General features: G+C 44.4%; 1 protein-coding gene across 13 annotated transcripts in view; it reads left to right on the top strand.

The window, feature by feature from the left end:
- Nucleotides 1-19,096, top strand: part of ENTREP2 (endosomal transmembrane epsin interactor 2) — a 360,783-nt gene that overhangs the window by 301,463 nt on the left and 40,224 nt on the right. For 11 of the 13 annotated variants that reach the window (XR_014148745.1, XM_081831519.1, XM_081831520.1 and 8 more), the window contains one exon: nt 16,736-16,870. The exons of the other annotated variants lie outside the window; for them this stretch is intronic. Coding sequence is in view for 10 of the 11 variants with exons in the window: in XM_081831519.1 (XP_081687645.1) it covers nt 16,736-16,870 (135 nt within the window). In the remaining variant the exon portion in view is untranslated. The remainder of the gene's footprint in view (nt 1-16,735; nt 16,871-19,096) is intronic. 13 annotated transcript variants of the gene reach the window in all.

Genomic DNA, 19,096 nt, shown 5'->3' with positions numbered 1-19,096 from the left:
CTGAGAACAAGCCGAATGGGAACCTTCGAGGCGCTAGATGAAAACTGGTCAAGCCTCGGCCTTGGGGCTTGCCAGCAGGCTCTGGGTCATGGGGGTGGTCCCTGGAGTGATTTAGGGCAGGAGGGATGTTGGCCTGGAGTGTGAGCTGTAGATGCAGGGTGGTTGGGGGTGTGCGCTCCGGAGTGGCTGCTTCGCATATGAAAGGCACATTCACAAGCAAGTTGTTTACTCTTCCTTCAGGTATCAGCTGGCCCTGGGAACAGCTGTCTCTCTAGGATCAACAAGATCCCGAGATGTCAGAGCCTCAGAAAGTGCAAAACATAAAAAACATAATTAGTAGACCTCTTCGAAGCCTCTAAAATCTGACCGAATTAACCTAACGACACTTTGCATCCACCTTTCTTGTGTGCTGACTCCACATACGTGCGTTCAGGGCAGATTGGCAGTGCTGGGCCCCATGTGGCTCTGGGACGGAGAAGGCAGCGCCGTCCTGGGGCGGTTTTCACCTGATGGGGTGTCAGTGGGTAGTGTGTGCCCGATGCCCTGAGAGATGCTTGCACATGGGGGGCAGGGAACTCAAGCCTCAGGGTACTCGGCCCCACTGGGGAGATGCTTTGGTCAAGACTTGGAACACATGATCCTTTCTTTGTATTCTTCACATTTGAGTAATGGCAATAGTGGGAGTCGGGTATATTCCCAGCCCAGGAAACAGTGTCAAGGTGCAACTTCCTTTCTGGTTTCCCACCATCCCCTGCGGCTGTCCCCCGATACACTGCAAACGTGTGCAGCTCAGTGACTTTTCACAAACCTGGGGAACCAGCACCAGATGCAGAGAGGACATGGCCAGCATCTCCAGGAGTCCCCATCTTTCCTTCTTCGGGGGGCTCACCCTCCCCAAGAGCAGCCACTGACTTAACCTCCATCAGCCTCCTGGCTTTCAACATGTTATAAATAGAATCACACATTAGAACGGTGTGTTTTCATCCTATGTGTCTGCTGGAGTCAGTCACGTCACTGCAAGTAGTCCTGGCTTCTCGCTGTATGGACACACCCCAGTTTATTTTCCCCTCCTTCTGATGGACGTTGGGTTCTTCCCAGAGAGGCTATTGAGGAGGGTGGTGCTGTGGATATCGCAGTGCACATCTTCTGATGAATATCCCTATGCCTGTCTGTTGGTCAAGCGCAATTTCTGGGTCCTAGGGTACACATGTGTTTGGCTTTGGTGGATGTTGACAAACAGTTTTCCAGAGTGGTTTGGACTGATCTTCACTTGCACCAGGAGTGTATGCATGTCCCACTTGCTTAGGAATCTGACCTCTGTTGTGTGCTGGTGCCTCCCCCAAACCCGGACTGTAATTTGGGGCAGAGGGGAGAATCGCTTCTCCCAGCTGCTGGGCAGAGGCAAGGAGAGCACTGGGAAGCCTCCTTATATGCCAACATTTCTTAATCATTTCAAAGTAGACTATACATGTTTAAGGAATAAGCTAATTCTCCCTTAGTTAAGCATCAACATTTTATGGTATCCTTATATACATTCAGTTGGAAGCATGTGGTTTTTTGTTTGTTTGTTTGGGTTATTTTGTAGTCATATCTACCATGGCAAGTAGGTTTCACCTGGGGTGCCAATTTTTATCATCTGGTAGTAAATGCTGAGAGCAGTGTGTAAAGTAGGATTCTGAGGCTGTGTCTGGACTCCAAGAGCAAAAGAAAGGGAAATGAAGGGATGTGTGTCTTGCGTTTGCCATCCCTTCTGGGGGGGGACACAAAAGTAAGTCCCAGTTCTCAAGAATTCTACAATAGCTTTTTAGGAAGAAAAAAAAGGATAGAGTTAAATTAACATCATAAAGCATAATAAACTGAGTGCTATCATTAAGAAATGGGAGAAGAGAGGACAAAGGTTTTAAATCTCACTGTTGAGATCAGGAAAGTTTACACAAAGGAGGGCAGTGGAGCTGAGCCTTGAGGAATGTGATTCCTGGAAGGGGTTGGTTGAAGGGGACAGTCCAGGGAGGGAACACTAGTAATAAAGGTGAGAGTGGAAAGGTCTCAGCTTGTCCCAGGAATGTAAGCAATTTGGCATGTCTGAGACACAGGGGAAATGGAGAAAGGGTGGTACTGACTTCTGAATACAAGTTCTGGATTCAGTCCTGGCTCCAGCCCAGCTCTGTGACCTCGGGCAAGTCACTTAACCTCTCTGAGCCTCAGTTTCCTTATTTGTAAAGATAATAGAGACGGAAAGTTCTTAACACAGTTCTGGCTCACACAGACTTGGATAACTGTCACGTCTTAGTAGCAGTCCCAATTATTCATCACAAAGCAGTGATTTTATGTCCGCTTATAGTTAAATGTAATTATACATGTGTATATATCAGCAGATACAGCAATTGGAAAATTTCACTTTAGAATAATGTTTATTTTAGTGATGAACCAAAATCATTTTTTTTCCTATCCATTTTGGTCTGTATTTTTCCTTTTTAAAGCCTGTAGGGGTCACAGGTAATTTCACTTTATATTTCTTAAGAATCTAGGAATTTCTAACCCGATCATATTTTAGGTTATTTGAAAAATGTGCTTGAAAAGTTTTTCTAAGGATAAATCCATGTTTACAGTATATCACAGGATCTAAATTGGTTTAAGAATTAACTTCACTAATGAAAAAGGTGTTTCCTCTTTCAAAGTCTTAGGTGGGGTAGAGTAAATTCATATATGTCTCTACCTATTTATTTGACTTTTTTTTTTTTGCATATTTCCTTCAAAATATTCAAGATTCAGACTGAAATTTTTAAAATCCCAAACATTTACCAAGAAATAAAAAGTGGTAAGATAATCTATAACTAATTACTAATAGTTATTGTCATTACTTATTGCTCTCTTGGCAAAAACGTTTTAAAACAATTGTTAAGTGATGTGGATACGTCTTAAAAGGATCATTTTCTCTTGGAAAAAAAAAAAATTAGCCAATCACAAGAAAGCTGAAGCCGTCCACAGCTGGAATGTGGGTGGGGGGCTGCGGAGGGGACCACAGTTCTGTGTGCTGCGGCATCTCCTCCAGGTTCATGGTCTCAGAGATTTTGTTACTTTTTTTGTCTGAGTCCTTACAAGTTGATGAGAATGGAATAAACTGGCTTTTTAAATTCCCAGACAAGCCGTGGTACCCAGGTCTGCACGTTAGACCTGGGGTCCTTCCTGGCTTCTCTGCATGGGACAGCGTGTCGTGACTTCGTCTCATGAGGCTGTTGTCCGCACTCCCTGCTTGGCTGGCAAGAACGTTCTGCAGAATCTCTTACTTCTCTCTTCCCCGGGTTGGGTGACCCGCTGCAGCAGAGTCATAGATATACCCAAACTACTGCTGCAATGTTGTACACCTTACATTTACACACTGTTATATGTCAAATGTATTTCCATTTTAAGAAATACAGCGAAGACTTAGCTGCTTCTGTATGTTCAAGGTCAGAGTCACAGGTCAAGCCATGACTGCAAGGACAGGCTTCCCCAACCCCTCTCACCCCCATCCCTGCCGAGGAACAGCTTGCCTGGAATCTTCCTTCGGGGGCTGTAGGCCCCTGGGGGGGAAACCAGGCCAGGAGAGGCTAGCACAGTGGGGTTGTGTCACTGGCTTGGAAGGGAAGCTGGGGTGCCCTGCCCTCCCAGTGACTGGCTGGCTGCATCCCCAAGCCTGGCGGGAACCCACTGCCTCTCTGGCAGGAACAGGTGCCCCAGTCCCTAAAGCCTCCAGAGCAAGGAAGAGCCTAAGAGGCCGGGAAAGGGTGCCGGCCGCAAGGGCTGCTTTTGGCAAATGGATTCAGATACTTGGGAAGGAAGGGGGTGGTCTGCTCTCTGCAGCCCAGAGAGTCTGGCTAAGGCCGAGCTCCCAGCAGCGTCACACTGGGGCGATCGTGATGGAGAAGGTAAGAGTTTATTGGTCTTAAGCTTTCTATGTTCATGGCACACTTGTGAATATTAAACATGTTGGCAGGATGTTGAAGCTAAGTCAGTGAGGATAATTGTTTCTCTTTTTAAACCCCTTTATTGGGATATAATTCATACACCATACTATTTACTTATTTAAAGTGTACAATTTAATAGTTTCTGGTATATCCACCAATATATGTGTAACCATTACCACAGTCAATTATATTTTTTTAATGATTTTTTAAATTTATTTTGGGAGAGAGAGAGAGCAGGAGGGAGGGGCAGAGGGAGAGGGAGAGAGAGAATCTCAAGCAGACTCCATGTTGAGCACAGAGCCTGACATGGGGCTCCATCTCACAACCCTGAGATCACGACCTGAGCCGAAACCAAGAGCCGGACATTGAACCAACTGAGCCACCCAGGTGCCCCACCACAGTCAATTTTAGAACATTTTCATCACCTTAAAAAACAAAAAAAAAATCCCATACCCTTTAGCTATCACCCCCCGCCCCGCCCCTTACACCCTTATTCCCACCTTCACCCCCAGCGCCAAACAACCACTAATCTCTCTCTAGATTTTCCTGGGCTGGACATTTCATGAGGGCATCCCATTTCATGGAATCCTATATTGTGTGGCCTTTTTGTGTCTGACTTCTTTCACTCAGCATAATGTTTTCAGGGTTTATCATTGTTGTAGCATGATTCCTGTCGTTTCTGGGGTCTGACCTGCGTCATTCAGTGTCCTGAGTGTCCACCAGCGTGAGAGTTCTCTAGTCTCACATCAACAGGGCCTGTGTTTTAGGAACCCCACACTGCCAACAGCAGGAATGTGGCAGGACAGAGGGGTCACTCAGAATAAGCAGGGCCAGGACTAGGTGAGCCAAGTTAGTGAGTTTGGCATATGAACAAGGATGTCTGTGAAAATGGTGGAATGCTAGAAGTATGCAGAACTAGGGCGGGTTTTTGCAAACCTATTCTGCAATTAAAGTAATACAATGAATAACAACAACAACTAGCAATATTTGCACTTTGCACTTTTACCCCAGGAACGGGAAGCTCAGGTTCTGTGGCTTGTCCTGTGTCACTCCTTAGCAGAAAGGACCCCAAGTGGGTCTGACTGTGTCCTGCATGCTTTGCTTTCTCTGGGTCTCAGCAGGCTTGTCAGCTTCAAGGACGGTCTGCCCACTGAGCATCTCTGGGATCTGTGGGCTGCCCCCCCCACCCCCACCAGGTTCAGCCTTCCCTGCTGCGTTCCTTTTGGGAGTGTCTGAAGGTCACATAGCTGTCTCATTTGTGCTTCTTAAAAGAATCACAGGGGCATCCCTCTCTGTTGTGTAAGTCCTTTTCTCTCCCTGAAAGGCTGATGGACCATAAATAAGGGGGCCGGCTGGCTGGTGAATGCTCCAAAGAGATTCATGAAAAATTACTGCAGCTTCATTTGCAAAGCCTCGGCTGCATTGCTCCCAGTGACCCGAACACGGAGGGGCACTCCCGAAATAAATCTGTCAGCCTTCCACACATGATGTTGAGGTCAGAGAACTAATCAGGAGGTTTCCAGAATTTTTCTTAGGATTAATCACAAACTCAGTGAAACAACCGATGGAAAAGATTTATTTTGATGTCTATTCCTTGGGGTCACGGAAGGGTTATTTAACGTGATAAACTCTGCTTCCCAGCCAAGCCCCATCTCTCCCTTTCTATTTCCCCCTGAGGAAACAGTCTTGCCATTTACATCAGCTCCTTCTATCCTCGTGCCAAGGTAGTGGCATGATCATGTGAACAAATTCCTTGCAGGGTTTTGAGATGTGGGAGAGCAGACCAGATCAGAACTCTGGACACTTTGTCCAGTTGATCAGAGCAGAAGGACACACCAAAGCCAAAGGCAATGCTCCCAGATCCAGAGGTGGTGAATCCCCAGTTATGCCTGCCTGCCAGTGGTCATGGCATGATGAGAACTTGCCAGAGTGTAACTTGACCCCTGTGCATTAATACAGTTCCGTGGGAAGAAGAAAAGGAAAACAACCATTTGGTGCATTTCTTACGGTTTCTTTTTGTGAGTTGATTAGACTCCAAACCAGATGAGCCTTTTTGGAGGGCCATTTGGCCTGCTTTCTTTCGGGCAGCACATCTCCCCATTATGTGCATTCTTGGTGCCCCGCACTCACTCAGCCCCGAGGCAGGCCTGTGAACCAAGCTGTTCCAGCCGGAATTCTCCAGAACTAGGAATCTTTAGTAGAGTCATCGACAGGTCAGGGAAATGAGGGACTTCATCCCTGCCATGCATCTAAAGAAGATGGCACGTATTTTAGGCCACGTAGATGTCCTCAGGTGCCACCTTGTAAGATTCCTTCTATGGTTTGTAGTCGGTCCATGTTTTTGTAAACCTGGTTGTTCCATTTTGTTTTGCTTTTCACATTGCCAATTTTATTAATTGCCGTTTTCATAGAACATCGTCTATTTTTTCTAGATTTTCAAATTTATTGGCACAAAGTTATTCTTCGCATTTCCTTCTCATTTCTAGTCCCCTCTGCATTTGTATTTATGTTCCCTTTCTCATTCCTAAAGCTGTCAGGGCTATTAACTCTTTGCCCACCTCCTGAAAACGTATCCAGGAGCTCCAGACCCATAACCTAGTAGGTTAGCAGCCTTGGTGGAAAATGTGTGTGTATTGATTGCTCTACTCTAGGCCTGGCTGGCCAGAGACTTTGTCCTCATCTGTCTTTTATTTTGAGAATTTCATAGCTTCCTGAGATTCTTGGTTTGCTTTTCAGAGGACTCTACACTCCATGTTTATGCAACCATTCTTTTACATTTTCCTGGGTTTTTATTTTTTTAATTTAGATTCTTAGTCAAATATATTTTCTTTTTATTTGTTTTGAGAAAATTATAGATAAATAGCTTATTATGCAAGCACCCATTATTAAGCAAACTATCTTTTTCCTACTGAATTGAAATGCCATGTTTTCCACATACTAAGTTCCTATAAATGATCATTGTGATTTCTGAAACTGTTCCATCCTGTTCAACTCTCTGTTTTTTTGTTTTGTTTTGTTTTGTTTTAAATATTTTATTTATTTATTTGAGAGAGAGAATGAGATAGAGAGAGAGAGCATGAGAGGGGGGAGGGTCAGAGGGAGAAGCAGATTCCCTGCCGAGCAGGGAGCCCGATGCGGGACTCGATCCTGGGACTCCAGGATCATGACCTGAGCCGAAGGCAGTCGCTTAACCAACTGAGCCACCCAGGTGCCCCCGAACTCTCTGTTTTTAAGCCATGACCTTGGTGTGTTGATTAAAACACTAATATCTGTCAAGACATCCACGCCTCCCTTTATCACTTTTTTTTTTCAAAAAAATTTTTGGATAATTCTTACACATTTGTTATTCTATAAATCTTGAAAATGATTTTGTCCACTTCCATCCACTCCTCTGGGATTCTGGTTGGCATAACCTCACATGTGTTGTGCATTCCTTGGGAAGGAATTGGCAGTTTTTAGGAGATTGCGTCTTTCCGTTTAAGAGCAGGCTGTGTGCCTTCACTGAGTCACGCGGTATGTGTCAAGCAGGGTTTTCAGCTGTGAAGAAACCAGCTCAAACTAGTTTTCACCCAGAAGGAACCCAAAGAGCTCACAGAGAGCCCAGGATGGCCAGAAACCAAGTTTGGAGGCTGTAAGGCCAGGAAAGGAACAACACTCCAAATTATACTACGGAATGCTTTGAGGAAGACTCCATCACCACTGGGCTGTGACCCCACCAGTAGCATGTTACTGACCCTGCTGATCCTAGGCTTTGGGTACTGACTCCAGAACCTCAGTCCCTGCCTCCTCTGGAAACTCTGTGTGTGTGTGTGCTGCCCCCTGTTTCAGAATGGAGTCAGTTCAGTACCTATCTCTGTGTCCCAAGCTCCCACCCAAAGCCTTGTGCAGGAGTGTCTCATGGGTGGAGCCCTCCCTCAAGGGCTCCCTCTCAACAAGGCAGGCTTGGAAAGCCTTTCTGGAGAAGGTAGAAGACTCCTAACGTGAGGATTCCCCAAACCGAGGAGGAAGGCTTAATGGCGGTGGGTGGCTGCATAGAATGACCCAGATCTACTCTACCTGAGCTTTTGCTATTTAACAACATTTTAGGCATAGCTTCACGTTTGTCATTTAATTTCCATGTTTAATTTATTTCATGTTTAATGCATTTCTAGGCATTTTGCATTTGTTACTATTAACTTTGAGTACAATGCTTGCCATTTTTATTTTTTAAGTTTTATTTATTGTTTTTTTAGTACTCTCTACACACAACGTGGGGCTCAAACTCACAACCCCGAGATCAAAAATGGCATGCTCCTCTATTTAAACCAGCCAGGTGCCCCGCCATTTTTATTTTTATTTTGTTGTTATTAGTATCATATTTATTATACTCAATGTAGCAAATAATCTTAATTCCAGTTGTTTTTAAGTATGTTCTCTTAGGTTTTTTTTAGATATTCAATCATATCATTTGGAAAGAAAGACAGTGCTGTCCTTTCCAATATTTACACAGTGTACAGTTTTTCTTATGTATCAATAGCATTAGCTAAAACATAGGAATTATCTTTTCACTAAAAGTTGGAATGAACTGAGTCTGAAATACCATTTTGGACTTTCCAGTATCTTTTATCGTTATTGGACTTTGGGTTTACTGCATCTCTTGGACTCAGTGCAGTACTTTATGTTTCGCGAGGAAATCATCCATGTCCTCTAGATTTTTGGATTTACAGCTGTAGAGGCTCCCATATTCTTTAAATCTCCAGCATGTCTATAGTTAAAGCTCCTTTCTCGTTTCTAATGTTGTTTGCTTTGGCTTTTGTTTGTTTTTAATCCTACGAGGCATTTGTCTGAGGTTTTTTGAAGGTTTGTTCTTGTTTTTGTTTCTGTTTTTTTGTCTATTCAAGAGCCATCTTTAGGCTTTATCCTAATATCTTTATTTCCATTCCATTAGTTTCACTTTTTATGTTAAATTCTTTTTTCCTATTTTCTGTTAATTTTCCTAATTTAAGTTTTGCATTTTATTTGTTTTCAAGCAAGCCATTTGTTTTTAACCTTTTCCACTGAGAATATAAAACATATTTAAAGTGCACAAAACAAAAATATAAAGCTCAGCCATTTATCATGAGGCAAATATCCATGTGACCTCCACTAAAATCTGGAAATAGAGCTTCCCCAATAACCCAAGGCCCTCCTTATGCACTCCCAATTCACTTCCTTTCCATTTCCACTGAGGGTAATCACCATCTTAAGTTTTAGGATATTCACATCTTTTATTTTCTTTACAGTTGTACCAACTATGCAAGAACCTCTGAACACCATAGTGTAATTTTACTTGTTTCTTGGGACTTCATCTAAACAAAAACATTTCATATTTCTTCTTTTGTATCTGGCTTCTTACATTCAACTTTATGTTGTGTAATTTATTCATGTGGTATATAGCTGCAGTTCACTGCTTTATAATATTGCATGGTTTGAGTGTAATATAATTCATTTGTCTGTTCCATGTTGGTGGACCTCAGTCACTTTTCTGTGTGAGGCTATTTTGCATAATGTTGCTCTGAACTTTCTAGCACCTGATTTTTGTTACCATTGCATGCATTTTGGAATATGTTCCTAGAATTAGAATATCTTTTGGATATCACATGAGATTGGGTAGTAATCTTTAATGTAAGTAGGTAACGCCAAGCTGTTTTCCAAAGTTGTCCCATTTCACACCCCCATCAGCAATGTACAAGAGTTCCTGTTGTTTCACATCCTTATTATCACTTGGTATTGTCTATTGTAATTATTTTTCCATTTTAGCCATTCTGGTGAGGGAGTAACTGACATCTAATTGTAATTTTGATTTATGTTTCTCAGATTACTGTTGCATTGGGGCTCCTTATCACATGCTTCACACTGGGTAGTTTGTCTTTTTCTTAATGTTTAGAGAGGTTTTTTATGTTTGTTTGTTTGTTTTGGATATAAGTCCTCTGTACTTACATGTGATGCAAAATCTCCTGCTTTTACTCTCATATGGGTATTGTTTGATGAAAAGAAGTTCTTCATTTTAAATAGTCAGATACATCAGTCACCTGTTTATGATTAACACATTTTGAGCCATGTTTAAGAAGTGTTTTCCTACTCCAAGGACATGAAGGTGTTCTCCTTTCTTATCTTCTCACTGTTTTATTGTTTTGACTTTCATATGTTCATCTATAGTACATGATAAAAATGCCTCTATGAGGAATTATGAACATTTCTGAAATAAATAAATAAGCCTCATCAAAGAGGTAGAAGATATGTAGGAGAACCAAAGGGAAGGTTTAGAATTCAAAATCAATGAAATAAAAAGCTCAGTGGCCGGGCTCAGTGGCAGAAATAAGGGGAAAGAGAAATGAATCAGTGAACAGGAAGATGGAACAATAGAAATTACCCAAATTGAACACCAGAGAGGAAATCAACTGGAAACAGAAATGAACAGAGCCTCAGTGGCTTATGGTCTAACAGTCATGTCATTAGAGTTACAGAAAGAAAGGATTAAAAAAGCAAGGCTGAAAAATACTTGAAGAAATAATGGCTGACAACTCCCTAAATTTGGCAAAAGACATTTAAAAAATTCAGGAAGCTGAGCAAATCCAAACAGAATACTCCCAAAGAAATCTGCACCAAGACACATCATAGTCAAACTTAAGAAAACTAAAGACAAAGAAAAAATCTTGAAGCAGCCATAGAAAAATGGGATAATTTACCTATAGGGGAAAAAAAAACAATTAGGAAGAAAAGATTTTCTGTTTTCTAAAACCATTATAATAGTGAGGTGTCCTGTTTATAGGCTATGATTCTTTATTTCCTCATTCCTTTTCCCTTTTCGTGCTATATTTGTGTGGTTGCCATATGTTATCTTTTCATCTTACTCATCTTTAGCATGGAAGTTCTGGCCATATTATAAGTTTTCTTTACTATTATGAGGAATATTTCTAAACATGTGGAAGTTAAACAACACACTTCTAAATAATCCATGGATCAAAGAAGAAGTCTCAAGGGAGTATTCAAATATATTTAGAAAGGAATGAAAATAAAGCATGATATATCAAAATATGTGGGATGCAGCTAAAGTAATACTGAGAGGGAAGTTGGTTGCACTAGATGCTTACATAAGAAGCAAAGAGAAGTCTCAAATCAGTAACCTAATTTCCTATCTCAAGAAACTAGAAAAGGAGGACAAAATCAACCCAAAGCAAGTAGGAAATAAAAAAAAATAAGGGCACAATTCAGTGAAATTGAAAAAAGGAAAACAGATGAGATCAATGAAAAAAGGAGCTGATACTTTGATAAGACCAATAAAATTGACAAACCTCCCCTAAGGAAAAAAGATAGAAGACACAGATTACCAATGTTTGAAATCAAATGGGGATATAACTTCAGACTCTGCAGACATCAAAAAGATAATAAGGGAGGGGCACCTGGGTGGCTCAGTCAGTTAAGCATTGAGTCTTGATTTCAGCTCAGGTCATGATGTCAGGGTTGTGAGATCAAGCCCCTCCTCAGGCTCCACACTGAGTGCAGAGTCTGCTTGAGATTCTCTCTCTCTCTCCCTCTCCCTCAGCTCCTCCTCTCTCTCTCTCTCAAATAAATAAATAAATCTTTAAAAGATGCATAGATGTAAATCTAACAAAATATGTACAGAACATATACACTGAAAACTACATAATGATGATGAAATAAATCAACAAATTCTAAATAAATGGAGAGACATACTGCATTCATGAATTGGAAGACACAACACAGTAAAGATACCAATTCTCCCCAAATTGATATGCAGGTTTAATGCAGTTCCTATCAAAACCCCAGCAAGTTTCTTTGTAGACATAGACAATCTTATACTAAAATATATATGGAAAGGCAAAGAAACAATTTTTTTTTAGAGAGAGAGAAAGAGAGAGCATGGGTGGTGGGGGGAGGGGGAGAGGGAGAGAGAGAGTCCTAAGCAGGTTCCACGCCCCACAGAGACCGAGGTCCTAACTGACTGAGCCACCCAGTTGCCCCAGGCAAAGAAACGATTCTGAAAAAGAATGAAGGGCAGGAATCAGCTTATTTGATTTCAAGTCTTATAGCCACAGTAATAAGGCAGAGAGAGAGACAAATAGACAAATGGAACAAAATAGAGAACCCAGAAATAGACCCAGTCAATTTTTGACAAAGGTCAAAAGCAATGGAGAAAAGATAGCCTTTTCAACAAATGGTATTGGAGCAATTAGGTATCTGTTGGTAGAAATATCAACCTCATCCTAAGTTTCTTACTACAAAGTGGATAATGTCTAACCATTCTCCAAAGTGGTTGTGTCAGTTTACACATCCGCTAGACTTCTATGAGGGTCCCCAGTGCTCCCCATCCTGGCTTAAACTGGGGATTTTCAGTCTTTTAAATTTTAGCCAGGAAAGTTCTGAAGGAGCTTACTTCCCCACAGTGAGACAGTAAGTCAAGAAACAGGAGAAGAGGGGATCTAACCCAGGAAAGGGAGAGACTTTTGAGATGAGGGGAGAAGGATTTCCCAGAATGTACATGACCCGCGTGTCCAGACTGCCTATAGATCGACTAGTCCAGATTGAAGCAGGAGATAGGGGCTCAATGAAATGGTCTCTAAGAAGAAAATAAAGATGACAGAACATCTGATGAGTAGGATCATACTCAGGGGATATTTTCAGTTCTCTTGGCAAGATTGAGGGTGAATTAGAGATGGGCACATAGGACACTAAGCAAGCAATAAAACAGAACAGTTAAAATTTTGAGTATAAAAGACAAAAATCATATATAGTCTATGGGTTTTGTTTTTTTTTTAAGATTTTATTTATTTATTTGACAGAGACAGACACAGAGAGAGAGGGAACGCAAGCAGGGGGAGTGGGAGAGGGAGAAGCAGGCTTCCCACCGAGCAGGGAGCCCGATGCAGGGCTCGATCCCAGGACCCTGGGATCATGACCTGAGCCGAAGGCAGACACTTAACTACTGAACCACCCAGGCGCCCATGGTCTATGGTTTTGTTGAATATGGTGGTTTGCAAATATTTTCTCATAGTCTATAGTTTGTCTTTCATCCTCGTAATGGGTCAGTTGTAGCACAAAAGTCAATTTTTGCTCTTACACTTTTGGTGTCACTCCAAGAACTCTTTGCCTAGCCTTAGATCCTAAAGATTTTCTCCAGTATTTTTTTTCTAAAGGTTGTGTAGGGTTTGGTTTTTTTTACATTTAAATTGAATTAAAATTAAATTACATTGGAATTAAACTAAATCCCAGCCACACCACGACAGTATTGGTCTCAGTAAAGCGCTGGGCTGTGCATTTACTCACGTGGGTGATGACTGGTCTTGAGCATTCCCTGAGATACTAGGTACTTCCTGTAGTTTAAATGGATTTCCCCTGATTGTAGAATCTTAATTCTTCAGTTGGAAAAATGTATGTGTGCTCTGTAGAAAGTGTTGGGCTGTGGCTTTGAACGCAGAGTGGGCATACTTTAGTAAGTATCTAACAAGAGACACCATTTCAAACTTATGCAGACTTGGCCGTGGGTGCCTTGAGAATCTTTTTTAGGCCTTTCTGCTCCATTGAAGACTTACCTAGCCTTGCCTGCCCCCCCCCCCCAATTATCTCCTCCTTCCTCTTCCAGCATCAGGCTATTTTATGCCCACAGTCAAGAGTGTGACATGATAAGCTAATTAGACCAGTGTGGCTAGTAGACAGTGCGATGTGATGCTCCTTTCAAGCAGGGATCTTTTCATGAAGATGCCAACCAGGCTACCCCTCATGTTGTTCCAGCCAGGGTAGCAGGCAGGTGGTGGAGAGATCGGGAGAGAAAGCCACTCCCAGCCAGCGCTGTTGTACGTTCTTGCATGTACCTGTGAATAAGACAGACCCAACTCCTTGCCTTATACTCTTGATGGGTGGAACAAAAGATAAACTAGGGCATGTGTGGAGGTGGTCAATGCCGTGGTCAGAGGAGAAAGCAGAAGAGAGTGAGGGGGACCAGGAGTGGGGCCGAGGGAGGGAGAGAACAGAGGAAGGCGGAAGGCACTAAGGAGGTTGTCAGGAGGCTTCCCTGAGCAGCTGAGCCCTGACAAAGGTGGGACACTGGGGGTGGGAGTGGGGGGGAGGGGAGGGAGGGGGGAATGGGCTCTGGGGAAAGAGTCTCTAGTGTAAGTGCCTGACATTAAGCTTTTGATTGTCAGGGCATTCATCTCAAAGCCATCCATCTCTAATAAACACATTGCCTACAGTTACAAGCCACAAAATTAGATGAGGAGCCAGGCCACTCCAGCCATGAAGATTCCCTCTTAGAAAGCCCTGGGTGACCCAAATAACTGACCTCTTGTGTGACCCTGCTTTTCCCTTCCCATGCTCTAATTAATTCCTGCTCTTATGGTTTAAGAGTGAACCTATGAAATCCTAGGCACCTACCCCACCCTGAACTTCAGTAAAGGCAAAGCCCCAGGTGGCCTCTCCCCCCACCCCCCCCCAACGTGGCATCCCTAAGTGGCCCTGGGTGTACTGTGTACCCTCCAGGAACTTTAACTAATATGCTTTGTTTTATCCAAGTTCCCTGATGGTTGTTGCTGAGGAGGGTCGCAGTCATTTTAAGAACCACAACATTAGCTACAACTTTAGCTCCAGTCGGGGTAATAATGTCTGTGGGGGCTCATCACAGGTAATATGGGCCCAGGTGAATGCCCCCAGGCATTCCTAGCCCATAGCATCACTATCAATAGGCTGAGACCAACATAAAACAGTTTCCCAGACAAGAGGAATGGCTGTTGTACTTTGCAAATGTACTTCTTCTTTTCTTTTTTTTTTTTTTTTAAGATTTTATTTATTATTTAGTTTGAGACAGAGAGCACATGAGAGGGGAGAGGTTCAAAGGGAGAGGCAGACTCCCCGATGAGCCGGGAGCCCGATGCGGGGCTCGATCCCGGGACTCTGGGATCATGACTTAACCAACTGAGCCACCCAGGTGCCCCTGTACTTCTTCATTTCATGGCATCTCTAGTTGGAGAAGAACCTGCAGTCCGAGGGGTCTGTTCTGGAACAGTGTCCCTACAGCGCAGCCCTGGCCAGCCAGCAGGAAAGGGCCTTGCCCAGAGCACACATCTGGTTGTGCGGGCTTAAGGGGCCCAGTCCCAGCTGTCCCACTTGGGGCCCCGAGTTCTGTGTGTTCTATGGGTCTGCAGGCATGGCTGCCTTGTGCAAAGGAGGGGAGCCGTGGGAGGGACTTGTACTGAGCAGCCTGGCCCTGCAGACGCCCAGGGGGGTGCCGCCTGCACCTTCTCTGGGGAGTGTTGTTATGGGGGTGTTGTTAGGCCCCCCTGAGCTGGGCTCCATGCTCAGTGTGGACTTCAGCTCTGGAGACTGGAGACATTGCTAAAAGCATGAAAGGCGAAGGTGACTTTTACAGGCCCCCTCCTGTAGGTGGGGTGGCCGAGGCCCGGGGCAGTGGTCGTACGTCTCTCTCGTCCTGCTGCTGGCCTCCAGCCCTCAGTTCTCCTCCAGCCTGTCACTCATTACATTAGAAGATCGAATTAAAAGAGCAAATTGAAGTATAAAGTAGGTAAGGGATAAACTATCCAGAGGCTTAAAATAGATGAAAATTTGGCCATGGACCATGCCCTTGACCTATGGCTGTCCCTTTTTCTTTCTGGAAGTCTGTGTTTGTGAGCAGTTGGGTGCGTATGCAATAGCAATTAGCCACAGAGGAGGACTCAGCCAGGAATGGGAACGAGGAAATGAGGGTGGGCGCGCAGGGCCGAGTGAGTGGCAGGATGCAGAATTTCTCATTTCTGCAGCCTGGCTGAACCGTTCCATTTCAGGCTGCGGGGGGAGGAGGACCCACGCGCTCTGAAGGTCTCCTCCTGGGCTCCAGGCTTTTTAAAATACTCGACTTTCCCTTTTTTCTTCCCATGGTTTTTAATTTTCCAAGACATTTTTATTTATTCAGCGTTTATTGAAATGCCACATCTCATCACATTGTCAGTACTATGACGGTGACTTGTGGCTGTCCTCGGGGGGCACACAGGACACAACTGTAGCTGGACAAAAGAAGTGTCCAGCAGGGACGCCTGGGTGGCTCAGTCAGTTAAGCATCTGCCTTCAGCTCAGGTCATGGTCCCAGGGTCCTGGGATCAAGCCCCGCATCGGGCTCCCTGCTCAGCACGGAGACTGCTTCTCCCTCTGCCTGCTGCTTCCCCTGCTTGTGCTCTCTCTCACCCCCTATCTCTCGCTCTCTGACAAATAAATAAAATCTTTAAAAAAATAAAAATTAAAAAAAAAAAGTCTTCAGCAGACCTGGGGTGGGAGTGCGCTGCCCAGGGGAGGGGCAAGCAGCTCTGGAGAGGGAAAACCAGACAAGGCCTCCAGGGTGACGCTGGAGTTGGGTCTTGATGGATGAGTAGGAGTTTGGTAGGCCAGGAAGTGAGTCAGGAAACTGCTGACCACGGGAGCAGTATGTACCAGGGCACAGAGCCATCCATGCATACCTCAGCATGAGCAGTTTTCCTTTCCTTTAATCTCCTTCTGTGACTCATCCAAAATTGCCTGTCACTCCACATGTATTCCTTTTAACTCATCGCTTTTAAAATCGGAATGTGAAGTTATTCCTCCTGGGGTGTTTGTTTTTTGTTTTTTCCCCCCTGGCTTTTGTCCACAAAAAATCATTTCGGCTTGATTACTTAAAGAAAACAGAAGCGGGGTGCGTTTTTACGCGATCTGAATTGTGTAGCTCAAGTGTACCCGCCGGGGCAGGATGCCGTTTTAATTGTGAGATCTGTCTGTGTTCCTCTGTCTAGATTAAGTTTGACAGTGTCGAGGTGTGTGTCTGCTGCGAAAGGCAGCACCAGCCGTCGGGCTGCAGCAACCTTGGGGAGACGCTGAAGCTGAACCCACTGCAGGAGGACTGCAACGCTGTGAGGCTCACGCTGAAGGTGACGGCCAAGGGCATTCCTGATTCACGCATTCCATCCCATGCATTTACAGACGTTTTCCGGTGACTTTATTCATGCATATAGTCTTTCCGCTCCTTAACTCACCTCGGGTTAGGTTCAGTGCAAGAGGGACTGTCTTTCCGGAGAATGTTTTATGGGATTATAGATTTTCCCTTTAAAGGTGTTGCTTCCTGGATCCCCTTTTCCATTTTTACCATCCCACTTTCCCACCTCTGACATATGTGAAGGAGGATATGCATGGTTGAAAGAGGTCTTTACAAATGTGGCTGTGATGCATTCTACAGCTTTTCTAACATTTTTGCCGTTCTGCCATCGGGGAACAGATGGGTATTTATTTTGCCTTTTTAAAGATATTTGGAGAAAGACATTTTCCAATTTCCCACAGCGATCTATTCTCGTGTACAGCATCTGATTTCTTTTAAAGTGACATGGAAAGTTGTTTATATTGTTCCTTGCTTTTTCTTCCAACAAGTGTTTTGTTTTTTTTTTAACTCCTGAAAACCAAAATTGGCTGCTTAAAAATGCATATGAACGATGAACCCAGTTCTTCTCTTTTCCCTGGACAAAGGTGTACAAAAACTTTTCCAAAAGGATGTGAGCAAGGTGAAAGGAATCCTTGGTGGGTGGTAAAATTGTTATTTACATGGTATAGGGAGCTCTAGAGAATGTGCTTTGGGAACATAGTATGTGGGGAACTGGAGACTCTGGAGATCCACCCTGGAATCTGGCGAGAAAGGGGCAAAGTGTTGCTCTCTGGAACTGGGTTCCTGGGATTAGTCCTCCCTGAGTGTCCTTTCAAATGCTGGCCAGAATGACGGCTCAGTCTGGGTGAGCTCGCTGGTGGTCCAGGGCACTGTGAAACCCAGTGGCAAATAGGCAATGACGTACAGAGATACAAGATAAAAACACCTAAGTACAAGGTGGGACTGAGCCCAGCGCCCTAGCACCTGCCTCGTTTTGCAGGGAGGAATGGGCCAAGTTCAGCGGTCCCAGCAGCCCTTCAGAGTGACAGATCCAGCAGGCTCCGAGGAACCCAGATTGTAGCACTCAAGGGCCTATCCTCTTACCTGCAAGGTGTGTCTTGCTGCCTCATGTTGCATACAACCATGATTTCTCTCTTACAGTGTCATGGGGCATGCTCAGGGTCCGCCGTGGCCTTTTACAGCTCTCCTGGGGCAGGGGCGAGCGGCGCTCACTCTGAGATCTCATTGTAACAACTCTTAAATCACTGTTTCAATCTGGATCCCTTTTCTTTCCATGTTTAAAAAACATAACAAGCAATAGGTAATCATAATTAAATCACACTGCAACCACTACCCCTGGGAGAGCGGACAAATCCCCAGGTAATCTTGCAGTTCTGGAGGCCGCATGAGTACGTGGATGCAGTTAAGCAGCTAAGTCATATCTCACTCAGTTGATGGGTTGGAGGTATTTGACCTGCTGTCCCAAGGCCTTGGGGTCCTTTTTGACACAGCTGCACTCAGTGAGACCCTCCCAGGACCTGCTTGACTGTCCCCTGAGGAGGTGGCTATGGCTGGGAAGGTGGTGTTGGAACAACAGTGCTCCCTCTAAGAAGGTGTAGGTTGAGCTGGCGAACTTGTGGTCCCTCCTGACCCACTGCTCTAGTGCCCTGACAAGGAAACCACTTGGGAGAGGCTAGCTAAAATGGAAGGAGGCGAAGGATACTTAAAGAGTTCAAGTTCAAGTCAATGCTGGGGAGTCTCCTCGAAATGGCTCATCCCCATGGATGTTCAAAGTGCCCAAGATGGTGGTAAGAGTTGAAGGCAGAAGAAAGACTACACCAAACTTCTGAATGAATTTGTTTAAAAAACTTAAGTAGAGTTCTGCACAGTCAGAGCTGGTGGCATGAGGGTCAGATGAGGAAGGATTCATGATTGAGGTAGGAGGCCAGTGGTCTGGAAGTGGCAGCAGGTGAGGTGAGCAGCCTGCCCCCTCCGCGCCCTCCCCACCACCCTCCCACCCCCCCCACCCCCCTCCCACCCCCCCCACCCCCCCACCCCCGCCGGCTGAGGGCCTGTGAGGAGAGCAGTGGCCTTGTGTATATGGGTTGGGGAGCTGAGTTTCATGTGGGATCAGGAGGATGAGAGACCATTGGAAGTGAAGTCTGTTTACTGCCAGCCTCCAACTTTGTTATTTTCCCAAATTGTTTTGGCTAACCTAGTTTCTCTGCATTTCTTTTTTTTT

Source organism: Leptonychotes weddellii, chromosome 9 (assembly GCF_054177405.1).
Source record: "Leptonychotes weddellii isolate Sample4059 chromosome 9, ASM5417740v2, whole genome shotgun sequence".
NCBI lineage: Eukaryota > Metazoa > Chordata > Mammalia > Carnivora > Phocidae > Leptonychotes > Leptonychotes weddellii.
The sequence above is the reverse complement of the archived record's forward strand: the minus strand, read 5'-3'. Positions and strand labels throughout refer to the sequence as shown.